The sequence below is a fragment of the Saccopteryx leptura genome, chromosome 5 (assembly GCF_036850995.1).
Source record: "Saccopteryx leptura isolate mSacLep1 chromosome 5, mSacLep1_pri_phased_curated, whole genome shotgun sequence".
Taxonomy (NCBI): domain Eukaryota; kingdom Metazoa; phylum Chordata; class Mammalia; order Chiroptera; family Emballonuridae; genus Saccopteryx; species Saccopteryx leptura.
This window is the reverse complement of record NC_089507.1, coordinates 96,739,718-96,766,621: the sequence shown is the minus strand read 5'-3', so window position 1 is coordinate 96,766,621 and position 26,904 is coordinate 96,739,718. Positions and strand designations below refer to the sequence as shown.

Here is a 26,904-nt window from a genome sequence, read left to right as displayed (position 1 = left end):
CCTCAGTGTACCCATCATATAGTTTCAGCTACTGTCAACATGCTGCATTCTTGTATTTGTGTTTTTTCTCTTTCCTAAAACTTACAATAAAATTGTTAATGTATTTTTAAAATTCCGGATATGTAATTTTATCCATAGTCTTTTAGTTTGTCTTTTATAGATAAGACTTTTTAAAACCAACAGCCACAACACCTTGATTGCACTCAACAAAATTAATAATCATTCCATAATATCCTTTATTACTAATCGACATGCAATTTTTCTAGTAAAAAATGTCATCTTAACCTTAATTTATTTGATTTTGGATACAGACACAGTTCTCATATTGCATAAGGTTATTTTGGTTAAAGCTTTTGTATTTTATAATAATACAACTCTTCCATCTTTTCATGTCTTAACATTTGATATAGAAATGAGGTCATCAGTCTTGTAGCATGCCACATTTTGGATTTAGCTAATGTCTTTCTGTTGCTATTATTTAATATGTGTTGTCCCAAAATTTCCTTTAACTTGAGAGTCAGATCTTGAGGCTTGATTTTTTTTTTTGCAAGAATACTTCATAGATGGTGCTCTTTCACAGTACCAAGAATGTAGTATTCATTTGACTTTTAGTGATAAGATTGAAAAGCAGCTTCAGTCAATGTCCATTTGATCCAACCATTGTAAAGTTCCCTGTCAGCTCCTCAGTTAATTTTAGCAACTTTAGTAATCTATGCTTTCATTACTTTTATTAGTTGCAACGTTATTTTTTTATTTGTTTAGTCATTTATTTATTTTGAGAGAAAGAGAAACAGGAAGAGAAGGTAAGAAGCATCACCTTGTAATTACTTTCATTTTAGTTGTACATTGATTGCTTCTCGTATGTGCCTTCACCAGGGCTGATCCCCAGTGTCTCCTTACTCAAGCCAGTGATGTTGGACTTTTCATGCCAGCAATCTTTGGGCTCAGGTTGGTGCGCTTTGGGATCGTGTGGATGAGCCCACACTCAGAGCCAGTGGCCTCCAGGTTTTAAACCAGTGACCTCAGTGTTCCAAATTGATTCTCTATCCACTGTGTCACCACTGGTCAGGGAGATGTTGCAATGTTTTGATTTTCTAATTCTGTCATTCACTCTTCAATTAATAATTGTGGTTCCTGTAGAGGGAACAACTTGCCTTGATCAGCTGTTTGGTTATGCTGAAATAGTAGTCCAGGAAAGGCAGGCTAATCGTTATTTCCATTTTAGTCATCTTCAGAAAAATGAGTTGGTGTCAAAACAGCCTCCAAAGGTGACCAGTATAATGGTGCTTTGAACTATCATGGAGATTTATGTTTGTGTCTATTGATTCTTTCTGATCATCATACTGTCCACCTGTTACCATTGGGAACCCCTTTACTATATTGTTGCTCCTGTGATGTGACCACAGTATTCTTTGATAGCTTTCTTGCTTTTGTGGTAAGGTGACTCACATGTTCTGTGTTCATCTCAAATTACACAACATTCTACAAAATTAACCAGAACTCTTGGGAAGCATAGTATTCAGGGGTCCCCAAACTTTTTACACAGGGGGCCAGTTCACTGTCCCTCAGACCGTTGGAGGGCCGGACTATAAAAAAAACTATGAACAAATCCCTATGCATACTGCACATATCTTATTTTAAAGTAAAAAAAAAAAAAAGGAACAAATACAATATTTAAAATAAAGAACAAGTAAATTTAAATCAACAAACTGACCAGTATTTCAATGGGAACTATGGACCTGCTTTTGGCTAATGAGATGGTCAATGTGCTCCTCTCACTGACCACCAGTGAAAGAGGTGCCCCTTCCGGAAGTGCGGCGGGGGCCGGATAAATGGCCTCAGGGGGCCGCATGTGGCCCGTGGGCCATAGTTTGGGGACCCCTGGTATAGATGAAAGATGAGGAAGACTGAAGAGCTGTCACAATTTGGAGAAAACTAAACAGAACTGATAATGCAGAGCGGGAGCCTAAATTAGATCTTGGGAGTACAAAGAGGACCTTAGAAGAAAAACTAGCGAAAGTCAAAGAAGTGTATAGCTTAGTATAAAAAGTTACATATCCTGTTTTTAAAATAAACAGATTATATGTATTTTACTTAGTTTACTTGTTTTGTATCTTTTTCTTTTATGCTGAAAATATAGTGGTCCCTCATCTATTGCTAGGGTTAGGTTCCAGAACTCCCTGTGATAGGCAAATATCTGTGAAGTAGTGACCTTGTATTTATTATATATATTTTAAGGCTTTATTTTGATTTATATTCTTTTAATGTTTTAATTAATATTTTAATATATTATATATATATTTTTGGCTAGAAAATGCTTATTTTACTGCAAAAATAATTAAAATAATAAATATATACTGTATTTTTCGCTCCATAAGGCTCACCCCTCCCCCCCAAAAAAAGTGGAGGGGGAAATGCCTGTGCATCTTATGGAGTGAAAAATACGGTATTTTATGAAATATTTTAACACACCATCTGGTTCAGAATATTTTTTTTCTTATTTTGCTCCTTAAAACACTAGATGAGTCTTAAAGTCAGGTGCATCTTATGGAGCGAAAAATAGGGTAAATACCTATATACTGCAAAATCCCGCTATATAGTGAAAAATCCATGATACAAAATTAGATATATACAATTTTAAAATCTGCAGTACAGTGAGACTGCAAAAAGTAAACCATGATATGGTGATGTGTATCTAAAATTAAAGTAATTTGACCCTGACTGGGTTGCTCAGTTGGTTAGAGTGTTGTCCCATTGCTCCAAGGTTCGGATTCAATCCCCCATCAGGGCACATAAAAAATCAACCAGTGAGCCTGACCTGTGGAGGCGCAATGGGATAAAGCATTGACCTGGAATGCTGAGTTCTGTTGTTCAAAACCCCGGGCTTGCCTGGTCAGGGCACATATGGGAGTTGATGCTTCCTGCTCCTCCCCCCTTCTCTCTCTCTCTCTCTCTCTCTCTCTCTCTCTCTCTCTCTTTTTCTCTTTCTCCCCCTCTGCCTCTCTCTCTCCTCTAAAAATGGAATAAAGTCTTTAAAAAAAAAAGAATTAACCAATGAATGCATAAGTGGAACAGCAAATTGATCTCTCCCTCTTTCCCCTCTCCCTTTCCTCTCTCTAAAAATAAATTTAAATTTTAAGTTAATGTCATTTGTGCTTTATGATAGTGTGTATAATATATATAAAATAGTTTAAAAATAAACCAACATTGGCCTGACCTGTGGTGGCGCAGTGGATAAAGCATCAACCTGGAAACACTGAGGTTGCCGGTTCAAAACCCTGGGCTTGCCTGGTCAAGGCACATATGGGAGTTGATGCTTCCTGCTCCTCCCCCCTTCTCTCTCTCTCTCTCTCTCCCCTCTCTATAATGAATAAATAAAATCTAAAAAAAAAAAAAAAAAAAAAAAAAAAAAAAAAAACCAACATTTACCCCAAAGAACAAGTCTGTTGAGTACTTTTTAAGATTTCTTGATAAATTTTCAGGCTCTCATATGTAAATACCATCTTTTTTCTTTCAGCTATTTGTCTGATTTATGTTTTATTGAGATATAATTCACTTACCACTGAGTTCACCCTTTTAAATGTTCAATTCAATAGCTTTTAGTACATTCAGAAAGTTTGCGCTGATCACCACTTATCTAATTCCAGTTTGATTTATTTTTTGTTTTAAAAAATGAAAAAAAACAAGTGTAATTTTTATTTAATAAATATTAACTAATCCTTAAATATTTTGTTGCAGAAAGTGGAATCCATTATTTTAGAGCAGTGGTAGCAATTTATCAACAAGTAATCAGTTTTCACAAAGTTTCAATAATTGCAGCAATTTCTTCGAACTTGCCTGTAGAAATCCTTAAACTCTGGAATTGTTATTCAAAAGACTTATTCTTTACTTGGCCTGAATGATCTGCCACTTCTAGCATCACTGCAACATAGGGACACTTAAGTGATCACAGCCATATCCAGTGGCCTTTGCCTTAGCATCCCACAGCCACTCAGTAGACCCCTTATGGGCAAGTGTTCAGGGCTCACACACCGACTCATGTAGATGCTTCCTGGGCCACTCTGCAAAGTCTGTCTTAAAGTCCTTTATAATAAATCTCTGAATAGTTACACCATCAACTTGATAAACAGTTAAGTTTGAGATTGAGTTTTATTTTTAAGGATTGCTTTGAGTGTTTAAAAAGACCTTAATATTTAGTTATAAAACATATTACTGGTATATGTGAAAAGAATTATTTATAAACAATTAAGAGAACTATACTCTCCCAAGTATTTAATAAGGGCTAAACCTTTTTCATTGTAGCTTTGACACTGAGGTGAATCATGTACTACTAGGATGGAGTCCACCAAGCAGGAGGAGGGGAGGGCCCTTTACTTCATCTTTTCTTTTTCTTGTAAAGAGTGATGAAATCAAATCGGAAATGACCCTCTTGTTCATCTCGTTAAGAGTGTATTGAAGCTGCCACTGAACACTCAACTTTCCAAGCTCCTGGGTCTTAGCCCAGGTACTTTGTTTTTGTTGGAGGTTTTCCCTCTTGTATATTTCTCTTTACAATCTAGAGACCTGCTTCTTGGCCAAGCCAGGAAGCAATAGTTGATAGTATAAGTCTCAAAATAGTTTTGGTTTCTTGAACAACTAATGAAAAGGTCATTGTTACTTATTGGAAGGATTGTCAGTACTTGCATCATAATTGATGCAGTCCTTCCAATAGTAATAATCCTATTCTACATTCAGGCACTTGGTAATAGTTTAGTTTTAATTCTGTGTATGTATCTTTTTTGAGAGAAGAGAGACACAGGAAGGGCGAGAAATGAGAAGCATCAACCCCTAGTTGTGTCACTTTAGTTGTTCACTGATTTCTTCTCATACGTTGCCTTGATTGTGGGATGGCTGGAGCTGAGCCAGTGACCCCTTGCTCAAGCCAGCGACCTTGTGCTCAAGCCAGTGACCTTGGACTTCAATCCAGCAACCTTCAAGCCAGTGCCCAAGCTGGTGACCCCATGCTCAAACTGTTGATCTCAGGATTTTGAAACTATTAATAGGACCTCAGTATCCCAGGTCAACTTGATCCATTGTGTCACCACCAGTCAGGCAGGAGTTGACTATTAATAACCCCCTCTGATGTTCGTGTTGGATTGTTTTAGAAACTTGTATGCATGTCAGGTCTAATTAAGAGCCATAGTGGTGTGATGTGATTACTTGTTTATGGACAGGATATGCAGGTCAGATCAGAACCACTGTTTCTGTTGGACTGAGTTGCTGCCCTGGTTACCTTTGTAACTTTGTATTAAAGAACATTCAGACATACCAAAATAGACTGACCTGTATCATGAATCCCATACCCTTCTCCAGAAGTAATGGTGAAACACTGTGTCTCTGCCCCATGTACTACTTTGAGGAAAATTCTAGACATTGTATTTCCCCTGTAAATATTTTAACAGGCAACTCTAGAAGGCAGAGTCTCTTTTAATTAAACAATAATATCATTTATTAGAAAGTACAGTAATTCTTTAATACCATTAAATATTCCATCAGTTATTCCCTGATTTTTTGTTCTGATCAAATAAAACCACATTTTGGCCAAATGTGTGTCTTGTCTCCTTTTGTGTGGAAGAAACCAGGTTGTGTATCCAGTAATTGCCCACTTTGTTTATGTTTGCTGTAAGTTTGTAACAAGTTCATATCCTGGTAGTATTTGTTTTGCAAGACCACTTCCTGTGTGATACCTTGCTGTTTCCATCAGGAAGTACATAATTTCTCACTGTGAAAATAGGTAGACAGTATATATAAATATAAAGGACTCTTGTTGATTTTTTTCCCTTTTGGTTATCATATCTTGGGTTCCACCAAACCTTTTTATTTTCTTTGAGAATCTTAAAAAGCATAGAAGTTAATAGTGGTAAAAGCATCTACAGTACTATCTTTTTTCTTTTATAAGTGAGAGGAGGGGAAGCAGAGAGACAGACTCTCGCATGCTCCCCAACCGGGATCTACTGGACAACCTCCGGCTGGGGCTGATGCTGTGCCCATCTGGGGCTGCTGCTCCGTTGCTAGGCAACCAAGCTATTTTAGCGCCCATGGAGCCATCCTCAGTGCCTAGGGCCAACTTGCTCGCACCATTTGAGCCATGACTGCAGGAGAGAGAAAGAGACAGACAAAGGGGAGGGGTAGAGAAGCACTTCTACACTCTGGGCCAGTGCTCTACCACTGAGCCAACCAGCCAGGGCCCAGTACCATCTTCTGTGACTTGTCAGTCTGGATACCAATCTACATCTATCTTTATACACCGGATTCGACAGTTTTGTGAAAATTGATGTCAGTTTATCTTTTCAAAGCTGTCGTACAGCATTTAAGGGATTTTTTTTTTTTTTTTTGCCTTTGCGGTTGATGATACATATGACAGTTGGATGAGACTACCTCTGATCATCAGATTATTTCACTAACAAGGGTTTTGGGCATTAATCATAAGCAGATTATTGCAAATAAGGAGCATCACTATAGAAACAAAAAACTATGTGGTTACCCAAGGAGACAAATATACATAGCTTTTAAATTTCTTTATCAAACATTCAGATACTGAGTGTTACAGAAGAGCCTAAAAAGACATATAGGTTAAATCAAAGTCTTTATCTTTGAAGCATTGTAGCCTGAAGTCAGACCTAGATGTTCAGTAATACTTGTTCTGACACTCATAATATGAAATTATGAAAACCGTCATCTCTTCTGAACCAGAGTTGCTCTGGAAGCCATGTGGGAAAATCAGAGGAGGTGGTTTGCATGGAATTGAGTGAGTGCTTTGTAGCAAAGGCCCCTTTGCAGTCCTGTGATTCAGAATTTTTTTTTTTTGTATTTTTCCGAAGCTGGAAACAGGGAGGCAGTCAGACAGACTCCCACATGCGCCCGACCGGGATCCACCCGGCATGCCCACCAGGGGGCGATGCTCTGCCCATCTGGGGCGTTGCTCTGTTGCAACCAGAGCCATTCTAGTACCTGAGGCAGAGGCCACAGAGCCATCCTCAGGCCCAGGCAAACTTTGCTCCAGTGGAGCCTTGGCTGCAGGAGGGGGAGGGGTGGAGAAGCAGATGGGCGCTTCTCCTGTGTGCCCTGGCCGGGAATTGAACCCAGGACCCCTGCACGCCAGGCCGACGCTCTACCACTGAGCCAACCGGCCAGGGTCTGAAGGGGTTACTTTTAACCAGTTGTTTAATTCTCCTGACAACTCATCCTGGAACAAAAAAAAATTAATGGGACAATTCAAAAACGGTACAAATATATTGAAGATTCATCAAATTCCAAGTTGGAGTTGTTTTTTTTGTTATTGTTTTTGTGTGACAGAGACAGAGAGAGGGATAGCCAGATAGGGACAGGCAGACAGGAAGGGAAAGAGATGAGAAGCATCAATTCTTCATTGTGGCACTTTAGTTGTTCATTGATTAGTTTCTCATATATGCCTTGACCAAGGGACTACAGCAGACTGAGTGAGCCTTGCTCAAAGCTGATGAGCCCCGTGCTCAAGCTGGCGACCTTGAGGTCTCAAACCTGGGTCCTCCACATCCCAGTCTGAGGCTCTATCCACTGCTCCACTGCCTGGTCAGGCTGTTTTTTCTTTGTTGACAGAGACAGGGACAGACAGAAAGGGAGAGAGATGAGAAGCATCAATTCTTCATTGCGGCATCTTAGTTGTTCGTTGATTGCTTCTCATATGTCCCTTCACCAGGAGCAAGTGACCCCTTGCTCAAGCCAGCAACTTTGGGCTCAAGCCAGTGACCATGGGGTTGAGGTTTATTAATTTTGTAATTTTCTGTTTTAAAAATATTAATTCTGGGCCTGATTGTTTTTTTTTTTTTTTTTAATGTATTAGCACTTGGTTTCTAAATTTTAGAACATTATCATGGTCACCGAATTATTGTGAAGAAGAAACTTAATTAAAAAGCAAGGCATTTCTTGGGTAAATAAGGTATAAATTCTAGGCAGATTTCTCTAAACTACTTAAACTCCAGAAGGATGAACATATGACCTGGAGAACTTGAGGATCTTGGGACATTTTAGTAATTTTATTTTTTAAGAATCATGTATACCCTGATTTTCAAGTTACCAATTTATTGTCTTTGTCATTTTACAGCATCTTCCAGTTAACATTAAACTTCTCCCGGTGGAGCCACAAAGTAAACAGCTCATGACTTCTGATCAGGACACTAAGGTCGTGGCTGAACCGCAGGGCCAGCGAGTCCAAGAAGGGAAAAACAGTGATCATCTGGTGAGTGCATGCCCAAGGCCATGTCGGGCCTGTCATCTCCCTTTCTTCTGATAACAGTTTTTACAAGGACTTAATAAATAAACTATTAACACTAGTATATGTTATGACCTAAATATAGGTATTTTATTCTGAATAAATTTATAGGTAGCTCTGTAGAATAAATTTAAGTAATAGAGAAAACAAATGGCAATTAATAGCTCTAGATACTTGAAGCTTTGGGTTTTAAATCACCAGGAAAACAGTGATTTTATAAATACTTTTTGTGACATCATAACATTGCAATGGTGTGTAGTTAAAGAATTAATATAATATAAATTTTTTATTTTGACTGCTTTTGTTTATTATAATTTTATGTCGAGCAGTATTTAAAGTTTATAAATGGCTTTTGGAAAAGTAGGTTTTTTTCATTTTCCTCTTTGAAACTACAAGGACTTTTACTTATGGTGTTCAGTCAGAATTTCAGCATATTTTAAATATCAAGGCTTCTTCATTGCTCTGAATATATCACTGAATTCCTTTGTCATGTAAAAAAAGTGCTTGTGTCAGTGGGTTTTATTTTACTCATTTATTGTGGTTTAAAATATACTGCTCACAAAAATTAGGGGATATTTCAAAATGAATATGAAGCAATAAAATACCCCTAATTTTTGTGAGCAGTGTATGTTTCTTTAACATTGTAGTGATGGTATGTCTGATGTTTTCAATTTTACAGATGAATGGTCCCATATCTCAAACCACTTCTCAGACAAACTCCATCCCAGCTTTGAGTCAGGTAATTTAGTCCTGAGATAAATCATAGTGGAGGCTCACAGATACTTCCTTACAACTATTATTTATTGTAAAATAATTTTTAAATGGTTATGTTTCCCAAAGGGGGTAGAGAGGACCCATCTGGGTATAGTAGATGTCAGTACTAAGTACTGTATGTTCTCTTCTGACTTCTGTGTGTGTTATATATATAGTGCTACAGTGCTTTGTGTATTAATTTGATGTCATATATCCATTACGGTGTTTTGAATGGTTCACCAATCATCTATTATATGTATGAGCTTAGCTTTACATATTGATATCGTGTTTTTGTTTGTTTTTGGCAGAGACATAGAGGGACAGATAGGGACAGACAGACAGGAAGGGAGAGCTATGAGAAGCATCAATTCTTCATTGTGGCAACTTAGTTGTTCATTGACTGCTTTCTCATGTGTGCTTTGATTGGGGGGGTTACAGCAGAGCAAGTGACCTCCTGTCTCAAGCCAGCGCCCATGGGGTCATGTCTATGTGCTCACGCCAGTGACCTCGGGGTTTCGAACCTGGGTCCTCTGCGTCCCAGTCCAATGCTCTGTCCACTGCATCACAGCCTGACACGCCCCTATGATATTTTTTTAAAGCACGCCAAGTCATAGTAAGCATAGTAAGCTTTTACTATAAGAAAATTGGTTCTCATTTTAGCTGTAATTAATGATAGAGCATGGAAATGGAGACCTGTTGGTTTTTAAATTCTGCTTAGTACCATTTGTATCTATGTATGCCAGGTTCATTTGGAGCTATTCCAGATTTAGCTTGGTAGTTTGGTAAATTATCTTAAAAATCTTATATAAAATTAAAGAAGTGAATCTTTTTTCTTTTTTTTAAGTAAAAGTGAAATTTCAAAAGTAGTCTCACAAAATTTTAGTAAACTGCTCTCTTCCCCCAAATTATAAGCAGTTTATGTAGAAATTAGAGGGGATTGGATTATTGATCTTCTTTTAATAAGGAAGATTTAAAAAATAGAAGACTTCTTTAAACTATTGTATTTCATAATGAATTATATTTTAAGTAATTTAAAATCCAACTAAAAATCCTCTAGTAGTCTAAGGAAAATTACACAGAAATTATTGAGGTCTTTTTAAAATTTTTATTTATTTTTTAAAGAATAAATCGCCCTCCACCCTGTTGTTGATTTGCAGTCTAACATACTATTCAGATGTCTTAAAAACCTTTTGTTGGGCATAAAATTAGGTCTTAGATTCTGTTTTTTTGTTGGTGAGAATTGTGATAAAACCTATCTAGAAAAGAATTTAGTATTTCATTTCTGTGGAGAAACAAATTGCAATTAATATTACCTACACATTCATTCTTTGTTATTTTTAAGAGTTAACCACCTGTAAGAGATTATTACGTGGCAAGTTCTTTGTCCAGCCCTGCTACTCAGTACCCCCTGGCATCTGTTGGGGGTTTTGTAAATTGGGGATCTACTGTTTACCAGTTTTTTGCAGGGTGGTGTACACTTTAGGTTTTCCACAGGATTATTAAATACTTGAGCTAGAAGGTACAGTGAGAGACCATCTTGGTTCACAACATGCATGTCCTTTAAAACTTTATTTATAACAAACTTAAACATCTTCACAGAGAATAAATTTATTAAAGAATATATCCATTTTTAAGGAGTTGTAATCAGTAGATACATATTTCATCTCATTTTTTCCCATGCAATATGAGTTCATCTGTATATCCCCTTGAATTTGCCCGGTAGTGTTTTCTTTATGTTGATAAGCCATCATTTCTTAGCTCTTTGGTTTTGGGGAATATTTACATTGTTTACTTTTCCTGCTATTATCAATGGCGTTGCTCTGACCATTTTTCTAACTGCTACTACTTACAACACACTAAGTGTATAGACATTTACTTGGTGTTGTGGTTCTGTGTGTTGATTGATGCTCAGTAGTCTGCGATTATGATTGGCAATGACTATGCTTAGCCATCTGATTTAAGAGCCAGTCTCTAAGGTTTATTTAATCTTTACCCCAAAGTTGGACACACTGTGAGTCATAGGAAAATCATCATAGTTATGGCCAAATAAATATCTGAGTAATATAGGAGATTTATATTTATCCAGTGGTACTATCAATCATATTTATCATACAGCTCTCTGCTCCTCCATCCTCCAATTTTTTTTGTTTGTATTTTTCCCAAGTTGGAAACGAGGAGGCAGTCAGACAGACTCCCACATGTGCCCGACCAGGATCCACCTGGCATGCCCACCAGAGGGCAATGCTCTGCCCCTCTGGGGCGTCGCTCTGTTGCGACCAGAGCCATTCTAGTACCTGAGGCAGAGGCCACAGAGCCATCCTCAGTGCCCGGGCCAACTTTGCTCCAATGGAGCCTTGGCTGCGGGAGGGGAAGAGAGAGACAGAGAGGAAGGAGAGGGGGAGAGGTAGAGAAGCAGATGGGTGCGTCTCCTGTGTGCCCTGGCCGGGAATCAAACCCGGGACTCCCGCACGCCAGGCCTGCACTCTACCACTGAGCCAACTGGCCAGGGCCCTCCAAATTTTTTGAGTAGTAACTACAAACCTAGCTAATCAGTGAGCACCAATAAGTGATCCTAACTAGAGGAACTGAGAACTGGAGAGGCTTAAGTAATTTCCCCAAGATTACTCAATTAGAACATGGCAGAACCAGGTTTGAACCCAGGCTTTCTGGCATCAGAGTCCAAATTCAAAATGATATACTTTCTTTGTCATCTGTTATTTCATTTAAAAGTAGAAACAAGTAGAAAATAATACCAAAAACAAAACCCAACTCTTGTTAGCCATTTGGCAACTATTTGCATCATTTTGGTTGAAACTAATTTTGGAGAAAGGTGGATGATGTTAGATGGGGAATAGTATGACATGTTATAGGAAGATCATTTTGATCTCATTATATTAAAGAGAATGGATAATAATGAGTCAAGATTGGAGCAAAGAAGCCAAATTAAAAAACTATTAAGTAGTGAAGGTGAGAAATGATGGTGGCTTAGACTAGGAATGGATTTTAAATTTATTTTGGAGGTTGATTCAACCACACTACTTTGTGGATTGGATGTTGTAGGTGTTAGGGTGAGGGAAGGATAAATCACTGCTGGTTGAGTAATTGGATGGATGGTGGTTTATTTTAAGATGAGAAAAACTGGAGAGTAAAGGTCTGTGGTGGAAAAATTCACCTGGCAAAAATTCAAACAGTGAGGTGGGCAGGTGGGGCCTGTTGGACCTCGGTACAGAAGTTAGAGCCTGAGATGTAAATTTGAAATAAACAACTAGATGTTTTAATATAGTTCTTATATAGAAAAAATAATTAAAACTGCTATTGTATATATATTTTGCTACTTTGTTTCATCCTTTCCTTCCCTTTACAAAGATACTTCAAAAAATGTTACCTATTTCTCTGACTGGATTATTTTACTTAGCATAAATGCTGTCCAGGTCCATCCATACTGTTGTGAAGGGTAAGATTTCCTCTTTTACTGACAAGTAATATTCCATTGTGTAACAATAGCATGGCTTTTTTATCCACTCATGTACTGATGGGCACTTGGGCTGCTCCCAAATCTTGGCTATTGTAAACAATGCTACAGTAAACATAGGGGTGCGTGTATTCTTTTGAATTAGTGTTTTAGGTTTCTTGGGATAAATTCCTAGAAGTGGAATTGCTGGATAATAAGACAGTTGTATAAATGATGTGTTGTGGAATCATGCACCTGAAACCTGTATAATTTTGTTAATCAGTGTGACCCCAATTAATTCAATAAAAAGGGGAAAAAAAGTGTTATGTATTTGCATCTTTAAATAAAGCAAATCCAGACAATGTGCCACTCATTGTAAACATTTCAACCCATTTCTAATGGAAACTATTGCAATTTTGTGCCTACCACTATTGTTCCTGAACACAGAGGTTACTTTTTGCAGAAAATTAGATATTAGTACCTATAAATTTTAAAGAGCAAATTTTTATTGTTTTCATTTGGGGACTATACACACTAACTTCTTTGGTTGCCATCATCCCACTATAGAAAAAGCAGAGGTCTGAAATTCCTCCTTCTGGCTGGGATAATAATCTCAGCTATTTCTTTTAATGAGTTTATGAGAGTAAGAGGAATAATATGAAAGTTTTGTTGCTGTTCTGAGTCTTAAGGTTCCATGTGTTGTTTGAGTTTTAGTGCATGGAGTAGGAGGGTGTTATGCAGGGGCTGTGTAATTAGGATTTTGGATTTGAGTGGCGGGGACATGTGACTGCTGTGCAAGGTACTATTTTTGGTGTCTGGGAGTCAGCTTCTTGTCAGAAACCATAGAGTTAGTCTGAGGTGCACTTGTGCGGATTAGACAGCAACAGGCATTGTGATGTGAATGTTTGAACTTTTGAACATGGGTTGTTGCTTCAGCAAAGAATTATGTGGTGACAATGACGATGAAAAAACTGGCCTGTTACAAAAATCTGTGGAGGAGAAGAAACCAGAGAACAAGATAAGTAAAACTTTATCTGCATTATTTGATACGCTGGAAGGTGAGGAGCTGCACAATGTTGAGTGTGGAGCCAGCAGGGCAGCTGCTGCGACTGATATGTGGCCGAGGGTGTTTTTGAGGTCTGGGCACGAACGGGCTCGCAGACTGAGGCAGCCATTTAACTCCGTTTCCTCTTTAATATATAAACTCCTAGTTAGGTATGAAAATTTGGATGAGACTGACAAGAATTCAGGTACTGCTGCTGTTGAGCAGGCCTGTAAGAATGTCTGTGAGACTGTGTTTGTGGATACTGACAGCACACAGGGTTTCTCTGCAGGACTTGGCTTTGAAGAGGACGAATGTTTTTCACATGTCCTAGGGCCTTCTGACCAGGGCATGCAGGAAGGAACCCCTGTAAATAACTATCTGTGCCATCACTCTGTCACTTATAAAAACTCTGTAATAGAGAAAGAAATTGCAGTAAATGTTCATATCAGTTGTGGTAATGAGAATAATGCTCTAGGTGTGTCTGGTAGGGAGATGGAGGGAGCAAACGCCATTTGTGTGGATCACAAACAATGCTGGGATTCAAGAGAGAGCAAGTTTTACAGTATCTGTGTTGTAGACCCTGGTGACCTGGATGGTAACAATGAGCCATGTGCGTGTGGATATGGAACAGCTGCAGCACACGAGAGCTGCTCAGCTGTCACTTCTGAGGGGGTTCACAGAGGGGCCTCGCCACCAGATAATGCTGCCCAAGGTCCAGGAGACTTAGAGGCATTGCAGAAAGAGCTGTCCCCACATGGCCTGCCAGGTCCAAGTGAAGTGCAGGAAGTTTTTAATGAGAAGACTAAGCCTAGTTCCAAACTTTTCGCTGACAGCGACCCATTTTGTAAAGTAAACACTGGTGACATGCAGGCTGAGTTGTTAAGGGCAGACACTTACATCGGGTTCCCTAAAGACTACACAGAAAGTGCATTATATAATGTTGGCACAATACATGAGTCAAATGCTAACATAGACACTGACTCACTAGAATGCATGTGTGCCATCCCTGAAGAAGAGAGCCATCACTCAGCACTAGTAAGTCTGATGAATGACTCATATGTTCATCTAATTAATGACACTTCCAGTGTTGACCAACATCATGAATCTGGGGTTGTAAAAGCTAGTGTAGATCAGAGTTTAAACTCTGAAAAGGAAGGAGAAAAGAACTTTCTAAAATCTCTAATAGTCAATGATAGTTCTAATTTAGATGTTAACAAATCAAACAGCTCAAAAAGATGTGTCATTTCAGTGAGCTTTGGAAATGAGTGTCTTCCTGTTAATGCTATATTCCAAGAAGCAGCCCCTAACAGACATGTTGATCCCAAACCTAAACACCTGGGGCCAGCAATGACAGAGGGGCAGTATCATGGCGATAGTAGCGTGGGAATTGGAAGCACCCAGTTTGCGAGCAAAGAAGAATTGGCTTTGCAACCTGAAAATAGTTTCTTTTATCAAGATAAGAATGAAATGAGCATTTTTGAAGATGAGGATCATGATAAGGTTTTTGAAAGAAGCTCTTTGAGTCAGGAAGATCTGTGTGCAAATACTGGGGCCAGCATAGCCCAGGCCCAGATCTGTGATTTAACCCATGCAATGCGGGCAACAACTATGGAGGGTTTATGTCAAAGAATAGACATCCTAAACCTTGATAGTTCACAGAAAGTGCCCCCAAATGGTGTGTCCCCTGATGGCCCCAGGTATGTTCACAGTAGCTTTACGTCCTCTGCATTTATTTTCACCTGCACTGAAGAAGAGGAAAGTGGAACAGGCCTGAATCATAAAACAGAAGATAAACTGTGTGTGAAGAGTTCAGGAAGCGGCCCTCACAGACCAGAAAATGTTGAAAAACAATCACTAAAGTCTAATCACAGAGAGACCAGTAAAATAGATGTAGAAAATGTCAAGTTAGACTCTAAAATAATCTCTCACTGGGAAATAAGTAGACAAAAGTGCAAAGAAGTGCCTGCTCAGGATGTACTGCCATGTGTTAGTTCTAGTATTAAAAAAAACCCTGGTTTTGAAATAAATCAAATAGAAAAACATGATGAAACCTGCAGAGCGAATGACTGCAGACACAAAGATCTTCATCTTGTACCACCTGTGAGGTCAGGTGCACAGATGGCAGGAGCAGAGGAGACCAGCTCTTTTAACCATGATGGAGATCCAGGACAGGGGCAGGTTTCTTGCACATCCAATGAAGTCTCTGATGCCTTAGGTACTGGTGCAATGGCAGGGCACAAACCAGAACTGATAGGGGAAGAGGTGGAAGAGAGACTTTACCGGGAGAAAGACAACACTGACTCCAGCAGCAGCTGCTGCAGAGGTCCATGTGGGACAAGCAGATGTGTACACCACTTCGCACAGAGAAATGCCACAGACACAGTTAAAGGAACTATATTAAATGGTGAAGTGGGTTTTGTGGGAAGTTCAAGTGTGAATTTTGGAGAAATGGAGTTATGTGACACTCTTGGTGGCTATTGCTTAGTAAGTGTGGATCCTGCCCAAGTGGACAGACACATAGCTATTCCTCCTCATAATGTACCGCAGGCAGTTCCCATCATCCCAGATGACAGCAAAGAAATTATAGTACCAAGTAGTGAGGACCATCTTTTGTCACTCTCAGAAGATACTATAAATATATCTGAAAACCCCTCAAAAGGGAATTTGCAGAGCTTCTCAGAGGAAATGTACTCTCAGTCTTTTCATAAACTTTCCTATTACCCAGTGGGAGGGTTGGCAAGTCAGACGTTTTCTGAAAGCCTGGCAGATGGTTTTAGATATCCGGTGGGCTGTCTGTGGACTAACACTGTTGTGAAAGGTACACTAGAAAATGAACAGATACTTAGTAGGGACTTGCACAGTCAGCCACAGGACTTCGAGATCTCTCACTTTTGGATGGAAAAGCTCCCTTACCAGCTACCAGTAGCAGAAGACGGTGTTTTTTGGGGATGGCAAAATAGAAGTGCACAGTTAGTAAGTATGTTTTATCAGTTTTTATTATTGTGCTGTGATATACTACTAATCTTTCATTTTTATTGCTTTTTACTTAAAATTAACGAAGATTTATTCTAAACAATGGGCGGTTGTTTGAATCTTTATTTAAAGCTGTGAGTTAATGTAGCATCAGTTTAACCATTTCTAAATTGAAGATTATGAATTCAGTTCACTGTTTGGTGTGTGTTAGCTGGAGTTTGTGTCAACTCTTGTTAGCACTAAATTTAGCTGGTGATTGGGTGCAGTTTTGTGCAGACCATCTTCTGTTTGTGGACTTCACATGCATGTACTTGTGAAGGCTGACCTTCCCAGTCCCATCCTTCATGATCACCAGCCCTTTGCTAGAACAGAATAAGCATGTGACCCACTAGATGTTTTAAGTTGTTTCTAAAAGTTTACACTTGCAGTGTGTACATGAATTAAATCTGTGCTTTCTGCTGCTTTGCATGGTAACTGTCTAAGGCAGGTAAAATTTGCTATTTTTAACTCACTCTGAAATCTTGTCTGTCTACTTTTTGTCAGAAGCATCTACAAAGCTTTTCAGACCACAGTGCTCAGGTCCTGCTCATTTTGTAGAACCTTTGCAGATGATTCTGTAGCAGGCAGCTACTTTGAACATCTTTCTTGAAATTCTGTAATAAATACAAACGTTCAATGAACAGGAAGTTAAGTCTTCGCTTAAAGCAGTCCTTTTGGACATATATTGTAATAGCAGAATCTCATTTATTTAAACAGTTTATTATTATTTATTTTTATTGCATTAAGCAAGAAAAATGACTGGTAATAGTAACAAGAAGAAGCAGTCTAAAATGTTAATTCCTATTATATGGAAGTAAACAAGTAGAAATTAAATCTTCTAATTTAGGGAATTATCCATTAACCTCTTTTTCCTTTCCATGTCCACATTTGGGAGTCTTATCAGAGTTACGTTCAAGTTAATACAGTCTGTTTCTTAAATAATTGTAGAGGCAAACACTGTAAAATTAGGCCTTTAAATCATACACTTATAATCATTTCTATAAGTGCACAAGATTAAGAATTGGCAGCTAATTTCAGTGCTTGGTACATTAATGAAGAGTGCACACAAGTCCCATTGCTCTCCTGGTCTTCTACCTTTTAGGTGAGATACATGTGTACTCTTCTTAATTAGTTTTTCTGCTATGAGATGCACCAAGCAGTATTCTTACTTGACATACTACATTTAAGGATAGTGCTTTGCTTTTCAGAACTCCAGTTTTCACAGTGCTTGTATAGATATTTTAATAATAATCTTAAATATGGCAGCTGTTACTCCATTTTATAAATCAAGAACCAGAGGTATAGATATGACTCTACAGCCAGTGAATTGCTCTGAATTATTAAGTTTACTTAGTGGCAAATCTAGGAAGTTTGAGCTAACTTGAAATAAGAAATGTGCAAGTGTTTCTTTCCCCCTATTATCTTACCTATTTAACAATCTCTACCTGCCTTCCCCTTCCTCTGATATTAGTTACTCTGGTTTCTTCTCGGTATCTTGCCAGTGCAACAATTCTGTCTCATGTTGAGAAAACATAAATTTATGAATTGCTAGGTTATTTTTTTTTTTTTGATAGAACATTGTGTTTGGGAGGTAGAAGAGTTAGTTTGTTTAGAGCATCAGAATTTGGGGCTGCTGTACTCTTCAAAGTGTAATATCAGCAATTTATATAAAATTGTTTTAAAATATTGTTTTTAAGGTCACCTCACTTCTGGTTCTAGTGATCTTTGCTTAGCCATGATTTTCAGTGGAAAAATAGGACTTAGGTGGTTGAGCAGGTGAAACATGATTTGTTGATAATAGTTTGGAATTCCATATTATTATAAGAGAATAAATCACATTTCAAAGAAATAAGTTTAGTAAGTTATTTGCCATATGAATTACAAGAAGTTAATGAACTCTTGATAAATGTTTTTTGTGGGTTTTTTTTGGCTAATATTAGTGCACTGTTTTCTGATTACCATCATTTTTGTGGGAGACAAGATATTTAACCTGTCTCTGCCTTGGTTTTCTTATTTGTGAAATGGAGGCAGTGATTACTACACCCAATAGGGGTGTCATGATTAAATATAGGTAAGTACAGTACATAAAATATCCTGGCACCTAGCAGACTCTCCAGTGTTGATTGTCATGTCATTAGGTCTTAACTATAAGTCTCCCCCATTTCATCCTTTGTCACATCTCAGAATATCTTTTTTTTTTTTTTTTTTGTAACAGAGATAGAAGGATAGATAGGGACAGACAGGAAGGGAGAGAGATGAGAAGCATCAATTATTTGTTGCAACACCTTAGTTGTTCATTGATTGCTTTCTCATATGTGCTTTGACCAGGGGGCTACAGCAGACCGAGTAACCCCTTGCTCAAGCCAGCGACCTTAGGCTGAAGCTGGTGAGCTTTGCTCAAACCAGATGAGCCCGTGCTTAAGCTGGCAACCTCGGGGTTTTGAACCTGGGCCCTTCCGCGTCCCAGTCCTATGCTCTGTTCACTGCACCACCACCTGGTCAGGCCAGAATATCTTTTGAATACTGGTTAATTGCTTAAAATTTTGTAGTCCCTAAGAGTTGGTTTGGATTTGAGTATTTAGTTCTTACAAAGTAGTTAATTACATAAGGGTATGTGGTTCTATTTGGTTGTGACATAAAACCTTGCACAGGTTGTCAAATAGACAAGGTTTTTTAAGATTGTTAATTATAATTTTCTGTTATTATTTTATTAAACATTATTCCTTTAGCAGATTCTTAAATACTTCTGTATTGAATTCAGAACTGCTAGGTATTAGCGATGCATTGGTGAACCAAGTAGACGTCCAACAGTTCGTGGACTTACGGGAAGGACTAGGCATGTTCTAGTAGTACGAACACCGGCCTGCTGTAGGAAGACTGTCAGGGTGTTATTCACCTCTAGTACAAAGTATGATCTCTACTAGTGAACTTTAGAATATATAATTGTAATGTAGTACAGTCAACTGTAAAAGGTGCTAAAAAATGGAAAAGACTGATGTTGGTTGGTGTGAGGAGTTGAGATTGTATAGTACATACATGGGAGTCAGTTCCCTGGGCGGGATAGCGCTAATGTGGGCAAGGCTGGTGTGTGTTGTTGCATGGTGGGAAAAGACCAGATATAATTAGAAACAGTGGTTTATGCAAGTGTTAGAAAAGGAATGAGAAGAGACATGAGGTTTTTTTGTTTGTTTTTTTAAAGGTTGATATAAAGGTATGAATGCTGAGGAAAGTAGTAGTAGTGTCTTAGATACTGAGTACTTTTTGTGTTTTGCTTTTTGCTCCCAAGGGTGTGTGTGCTTTGTTCTGTCCTATTGCTTAGTGCTGTGCCTGGCACTTACTGAGCATTTGGGGAGTATTTATTGGAGACACAGTATGAGAGAAAAAAGATACATTGTGCAGAAGCAGAGGCCAAAATAAACACTGGAAGTGTAGGTGCCATGTAAAAAGGGAGATTGTTGAAGACTCAGTGCTTCTTTAATGAAGGGGAACCCTGTTCTTTTCCCTTTCACAAATACCTAAAAAATAAAAAGCACTCACTGAGGCATTGGGTTTTGTGGCCTTGATATTTATTGTCTTTGCCTCTTGTCTTGCCTCCTATGAATAGTAGGTACTGTAGTTTTAAAATTGCATCAGCCTCTACAGCCAATTTCAGAATTAGTTGTTTTTCACTCCAAGCTTTAATCACCCCAGCCAGAGTGAATGTATTTTGTCTTTTTAAGATTGTTAATTTACATGTGGATTCTTTGATGGCTTATCCCGACCCTCTGCACATTAGGAGACAGCATTGGTAATACGTGCACCTCTCTGGGGTTGTGCAGTGAGCTGCACCCATCTCAGAACTTCTTCCTGGCACTGCTCCAGGGCTCTTGGGACCAAGACCCTGGTCCCTTCCTTCAGAAGCTCTGATCCCTATACTGTGGGGCCAAGGCTCTGGTACCTGGGAAAAGGTGAATAATTTGTCTGGGTTTGCCGAACAGTTGTGGCAATAGTTTGTGGAGCAGCTGCCCTTGGGACATTAACTTTTCTTTAGACTTATGGAGCTGCTGAAGTTTAGTGAGCAGAAGAAAAAATTAGGTGGTTGTAGGTTTAATAAGGTACACTGGTAAAGGCCTCCCCGATCCCTAAAGAAAGTGAAAATGGGAGCCATGTCAGTACCTGAGAGAATGTTCTGGACAAATGGAGCAGAAGTGTCTGGTGTTTCTGGACAGCAGGAGGCTGGTGAGCCTGGAAATGAGCAAGGTCCCAAGGTACCCCACCAAGCACCCCTCTGACAGACCTATCAGGGACCTTTGTTCTTGGAGAAACTTTTGTACATCCTTTGCTTCTGTGAGTATTTGAGCTTTACTTACAAATTTTATTCATCTGTGTTCTGTTCAGATTTGCAATTCTGCAAAGTGTGTTAGGTAGGGCAGTATTTCTAAACTTCTGGTCTGCAACCAGTGCTGGTCTGCCAGAAATTTCATGCCGTTCTTTGAAAGAGTTAACCGCTCTGATGAACAACACTGGTCCAATGCAGAGAGGATCATTAGATCAGTAGTTACATGTCTAGAGAGCTTTGCACTCAGTAGGAACTTAGACTCTCATGACAAATTGAGTTCTGAATGCATAGACTTTTACTACTGTTTCCCCTGATTTTATACCCAAAGTATGTGGCGATAGGCTCAGCCTTTTTAGCATAAATTCTCTTGCATAGATTTGTTCTAACTTTGAATAAGTACAATTACATTTGGTTGGAATTTGGATACAAATGTATTTATCAATGTTTTTCTTAGGTACCAACAGCCAAGGTTTCAGAGCTAAACCCCAATGCAAAAGTATGGGGGACGCCTGTGTTACCTTTGGAGGCAGGTAGTGCAGCAGACGGCGGTGTGAGCGCAGCCTGGGAGGACACGCCTGGCCAGCCCCCCAGCTACGGCCAGGAGGGTGAGTGGTGAGCCCAGTGCTATGAGGAGCATCTTTGCTCCCAGGCTTGGTCTTTGTTTTCCTTTAATCCATCTTTAAGACATTGTTAATTAAAAATTTGTGTCCTAATTTCTGACACTATTTAAGAACCATGAGATCTTTCACCATCAACTTATAAAAACTGAAGTAACTGTAAATACTACCTTTTGTTTTGTTTTAAGAGAAAGTTACTCTTCTAACCCTACCTTTTGTGGTAAAATTTCTAATTACAGAATTGGATACCAATGGTGACGGTGACAAAAATCATGAAAATGCAGCACTATCAGAATTACAAGAGTCGGACCAAGCAGCCATGAACACTTTGGCTCTGGATCATTCAGAATATGAATCTCTGCCTGAAAACAGTGAAACAGGTAAAGATGCTTTATGAGTTCATTTTCACATAGAGTAAGGGTTTTTTATATTGCTTTTTAAATACAGTTTCTTAAATTTTCCTTACACAATGTGCCTGTCGATACTTCCTTTGATTCTACTTTAAACTTCTATGTGGACAGAGATGAGGTGTTCTGGTTGGAGAGCACTTCCAGCAATGCGAGTTCCGTTGAACTGAGAGAAGCAAAAGATATACCATGGGGCAAAGTGTGAGAGCATATACAGGAAACTTTAATGTGGAATTGAGAGTCAGGCCCAAAAGAAGTTGGTTCTTTTTAAAGGGGTATTTAAAGATATTTTCAGAAAAAGAAAAGAACAAGGAGGAGAAAGGAATTCTCTTTTGGGGGCCTGGATGTGGGTGAATATAAAAACACCTATAGGTTATGGGACACTGAAGTTCATCTCCAAGTTTGTTTTCTGATGTAATCGAAAACCCCCACAGACCTAAGAGGTAGTCTGCACTCTCACTGAGTGCAGTGCTCAGTTGAATGGAGCACTTGAGTTGAAGGAATGACCCCTTAGTTGCTGAGCAAAGCTGATGCAAGTGAGGTGTGCTCAGTCTCAGGTGCGTCTTTCTAGAGATAAACTTATTTTTTTTTTTTTTTAGAGAGGAGAGGGAGAGACATAGAGAGAGAGAGAGGAGAGACAGAGAGAGAAGGGGGGAGGAGCTGGAAGCATCAACTCCCATATGTGCCTTGACCAGGCAAGCCCAGGGTTTCGAACCGGCGACCTCAGCATTTCCAGGTCGATGCTTTATCCACTGCGCCACCACAGGTCAGGCTCTAGAGATAAACTTGAGTTAGACAAAGTACATGAACGAGAAAGCACACCCTTCTTTTCAGTGTTGTTATGTTCTTACTGCCAAACGTTATATTACATATGAGAAGTACACAATAAGCACCATGTAACATTACTTACTTATTTTTCCCCTTAAAGCAGAGGTCGGGAACCTTTTTGGCTGAGAGAGCCATGAACGCTACATATTTTAAAATGTAATTCCGTGAGAGCCATACAACAACCCGTGGATGTTACGCATTATCCAATAAAAATTTGGTGTTGTCCTGGAGTACAGCTGTGATTGGCTCCAGCCACCCACAACCATGAACATGAGTGGTAGGAAATGAATGGATTGTAATATATGAGAATGTTTTATATTTTTAACGTTATTATTTTTTTATTAAAGATTTGTCTGCGAGCCAGATGCAGCCATCAAAAGAGCCACATCTGGCTCGCGAGCCATAGGTTCCCGACCCCTGCCTTAAAGGGTAATATCCATGAAGACCTTGTCTGCACTGTTGCTAATTTGACAAGCACTTGTTTAATGCTTTCATTGACCTCTGTAATCTCCCATGACCCTCCTTGTACCCTTATTACCCTCCTTATTCTTCCTTATCACTAAACAATCATTTCTTTTTGTATTTTTCCAAATTGAGAAGAGGGGGCAGACAGACAGCCTCCCACATGTGCCCAGCTGGGATCCACGCAGTGTGTCCACCAGGGGATGATGCTCAGCCCCTCTGGGGCATTGCTCTGCTGCAGTTAGAGCCATTCTAGTGCCTGAGGTGGAAGCCATGGAGCCATCCTCAGCGCCTGGGCCAATTTTGCTCCAGTGGAGCCCTGGCTGTGGGAGGGGAAGAGAGAGACAGAGAGAAAGGAGGGGGAAAGGGTAGAGAAGCAGATGGGCGCTTCTGTGTGCCCTGGTCGGTAATCGAACTCGGGACTTCCACATGCCGGGCCAACAGTTTACCACTGAGCCAACCAGCCAGGGCCTAAACCCTGCATCCCCAAACTACACCCCGGGGGCCGCATGCGGAAGGGGCACTTCTTTCATTGGTGGTCAGTGAGAGGAGCACTGTATGTGGCGACTCTCCAACGGTCTGAGGGACAGTGAACTGGCCCCCTGTGTAAAAAGTTTGGGGACCCCTGGTCTAAACGATCATTTCATTACTTATTTCATAGTTGCTTAGCAAATCCTTCAAACTTGTTTAAATAAATATAATGTGCTTATTCATGAGCAGGTAGGTAGGTGTAGCTGAACAAAATTACATAGCGATATGCAATGGTCTTGCTTTAAGTTTGTGATCACAAAATTCTAGTGTGCCCTTTGCATGGCCTACAGTGACCTAGGGAAGTCACTCTCCTGGACAACTGTTTCACAATTTCTATTCTCTGCTGACTGAACGCTTTTTTTTTTTTTTTAAAGCAAGGGAGATTGTGGAGAGAGACAGGCTGTCAGACAGGAAGGGAAAGGGATGAGAAGCATCAACTCATAGTTGCATCACTTTAGTTGTTCATTTCTTCTCATACATGCCTTGACTCAAGGAGGCTCCAGTAGAGTCAGTGACTCCTTACTCAAGCCAGCAACCTTGGGCTTCAAACCAACGACCTTTTGGGCTGAAGCTGGTGAACATGGAATCATGGCATGATCCCATGCACAAGCTGGTAACCTTGGGGCTTCGAACCTGGGTCATCAGTGTCCCAAGTTGACATTGTCTACTATACCACCACCGATCAGGCCCAGCAACTTGCTTTCTTTCTTTCTTTTTTTTCTGAAGCTGAAAACGGGGAGAGACAGTCAGACAGACTCCCGCATGCGCCCGACCGGGATCCACAAGGCACGCCCACCAGGGGCGATGCTCTGCCCCTCTGGGACATCGCTCTGCCACGACCAGAGCCACTCTAGCGCCTGGGGCAGAGGCCAAGGAGCCATCCCCAGCGCCCGGGCCATCTTTGCTCCAATGGAGCCTTGGCTGCGGGAGGGGAAGAGAGAGACAGAGAGGAAGGAGGGGGGGTGGAGAAGCAAATGGGCACTTCTCCTATGTGCCCTGGCCGGGAATCGAACCCGGGTCCCCCGCACACCAGGCCGACGCTCTACCGCTGAGCCAACCGGCCAGGGCGCAACTTTCTTATTCTTCGTTATTTTTATGTGTAAAACCTCTTGAAGCATAATTGATGTACAGTAAAGACCACATATTTAAAGTGTATCCCAGCTTTTTTTTTTTTAAAGTGAGAGGAGGGGAGATAGAGACTCCCACATGCACCCCAGCCAGGATCCACCCAGCAGCCCCCACCTCAAATCAATCAAGCTATCCTTAGCAGCTGAGGCCGATGCTAAGACCAGTCAAGCCACTAGCTGTGAGAAAGGAAGAGGGAGGGGGAAATGGAGGGGAAGAGAAGGAGATGGTTGCTGCTCATGTGTGTCCTGACCAGGGAATGAACCCAGGACATCTGCATCGCCGGCTGATGCTCTGTCCACGGAGCTAATCGGCCAGGACCACTGCGTTTCTATTTCTAATTTGTATTTTCTTAATGACCAGTGGTGTCAAGTATTTTTTTATATGCATGTCTTTTTTTCCTAAGATTTTATTTATTGATTTTACAGAGAGCAGAGGGTGTGGGGACAAGATGTAGTTACTTCGCTGTAGCTTTTTATTGGTTGCTTATCGTATGTGCCTTGACCAGGCAAGCCCAGGGTTTTGAACAAGCAACCTCAGTGTTCCGGGTTGGCACTCGATGCCACTGTGCCACCACAGGTTGCATATCTGTTGTTGAAGGGTGTGTTCAAGTCTTTTGCCCATTTTCTTTTTTATTTTTTTTTTTAAGATTTTATTTATTCATTTTTAGAGAGGGGGAAGAGAGATAGAGGGAGAAGGGGGAAAGAGAGCAGGAAGCATCAACTCCCATATGTGCCTTGACCAGGCAAGCCCTGGTGACCTCAGCATTCCAGGTCAATGCTTTATCCACTGCGCCACCACAGGGCAGGACTTTGGCCCATTTTCTTATTGGATTGCTTTATTACTGTTTTTTGAGAGTTCTTTGTATATTTTGGGCACAGGTCCTTATCAAATATGTGATTTGCAAATACATTCTTTCAGTCTGGCTTGTCTGTTTTCCTAATCATTTCAGCTTTTGAAAAGCAGAAGTTTACAATTTCTTAAGGTAGTCCAGTTTATCAGTTTTTTAATGTTATGGTCTTGTGCTTTTGGTCTTGTACTTATAGAAGATCTTTGCTTAATGCTAGTCACAAAGGTTTTTCTCCTAGAAGTTATATGGTTCTAAGTTTTACATTTTTTGGCCCGTGGACAATTTCAAGTTAATTTTTGTATATGTTGTGAAGTATAGAGCAAAGTTCTTTTTTCCCCTTCACATGTGAAAATGCACCATTTTCTGGAAAGGCTGTCCTTCACTACTTCAATGCCTTTGTACCATTGTCAGAACTGTCTGTCCATATGTGTGTGGGTTTATCTCTTGGCTGACTCTTCTGTTCCAGTGATCTGCTAGTCTGTTTTGACAGCAGTGCCATACTGTTTTGATTACTGTAAGTAATTCTTAAAAACAAGTAGTGTTATTAGTTTTCTCAATTTGTTCTTTTTCAGAGTTACAATTTTTTAGTATAGTCCAATTTTCTAGTTCCTTTCCATTTTTATACAAATTAGAATAACCTGGTTATTGTCTATAAAATGCTGAGATTTTTATTGGGATTGCACTGAATTTGTAGATCAGTTGAAGAAGATTGACATCTTAACACAGTACTCATGAGCAAGGTGTATGTTTGCACTTGTTTACATCTTTGATTTCTCTCAGCTGTGCTTTGATTTGTTTGTTTTTGTTTCAGTTTTGGGTTTTGTTTGTCTATGATTTTAATTTGTGTTTACAAAGATTCAAGTATCCTACTGAATATATCTCCCCCCACCCCCTATTCCCCTCGGCCCCTTCCCCATGCCCCCTACTCCCAATGTCCCCCCTTCCCTCCAGGATTTGCTGTCCTGTTCTCTGTAATGCTGTGGTATGTGTATAATTTCATTAATGTCTTTCCCTTCTCTGATCCCATCTTCTCTCTACTTTCCCTCTGGTCCCTTTGATCCCGCCTCTGCCTCTGTTCTATTGCTCAGTTCACATTGGTCATTGGATTTCTCAAATGAGTGAGGTCATATGATATTTTTCTTTCTCTGCCTGGCTTATTTCACTTAACATAATAGTTTCCAGGTCCATCCATGTTGTTGCAAAAGGTAAGATGTC

General features: G+C 39.8%; 1 protein-coding gene across 8 annotated transcripts in view; it reads left to right on the top strand.

Annotated features, from left to right (window-relative positions):
- LARP4B (La ribonucleoprotein 4B) overlaps positions 1 to 26,904 on the top strand; it is a 400,705-nt gene that overhangs the window by 341,485 nt on the left and 32,316 nt on the right. For 5 of the 8 annotated variants that reach the window (XM_066385230.1, XM_066385228.1, XM_066385229.1 and 2 more), the window contains exons 2-5: positions 8,123 to 8,257; positions 8,970 to 9,029; positions 21,324 to 21,474; positions 21,726 to 21,866. In XM_066385230.1, coding sequence (XP_066241327.1) covers positions 8,177 to 8,257; positions 8,970 to 9,029; positions 21,324 to 21,474; positions 21,726 to 21,866 — 433 coding nt within the window. In that variant the 5' untranslated portion in view covers positions 8,123 to 8,176. Of the gene's footprint in view, positions 1 to 8,122; positions 8,258 to 8,969; positions 9,030 to 13,346; positions 16,513 to 21,323; positions 21,475 to 21,725; positions 21,867 to 26,904 lie in introns of those variants that run through there. The other 3 variants (XR_010751565.1, XM_066385226.1, XM_066385225.1) reach the window with 1 other exon arrangement.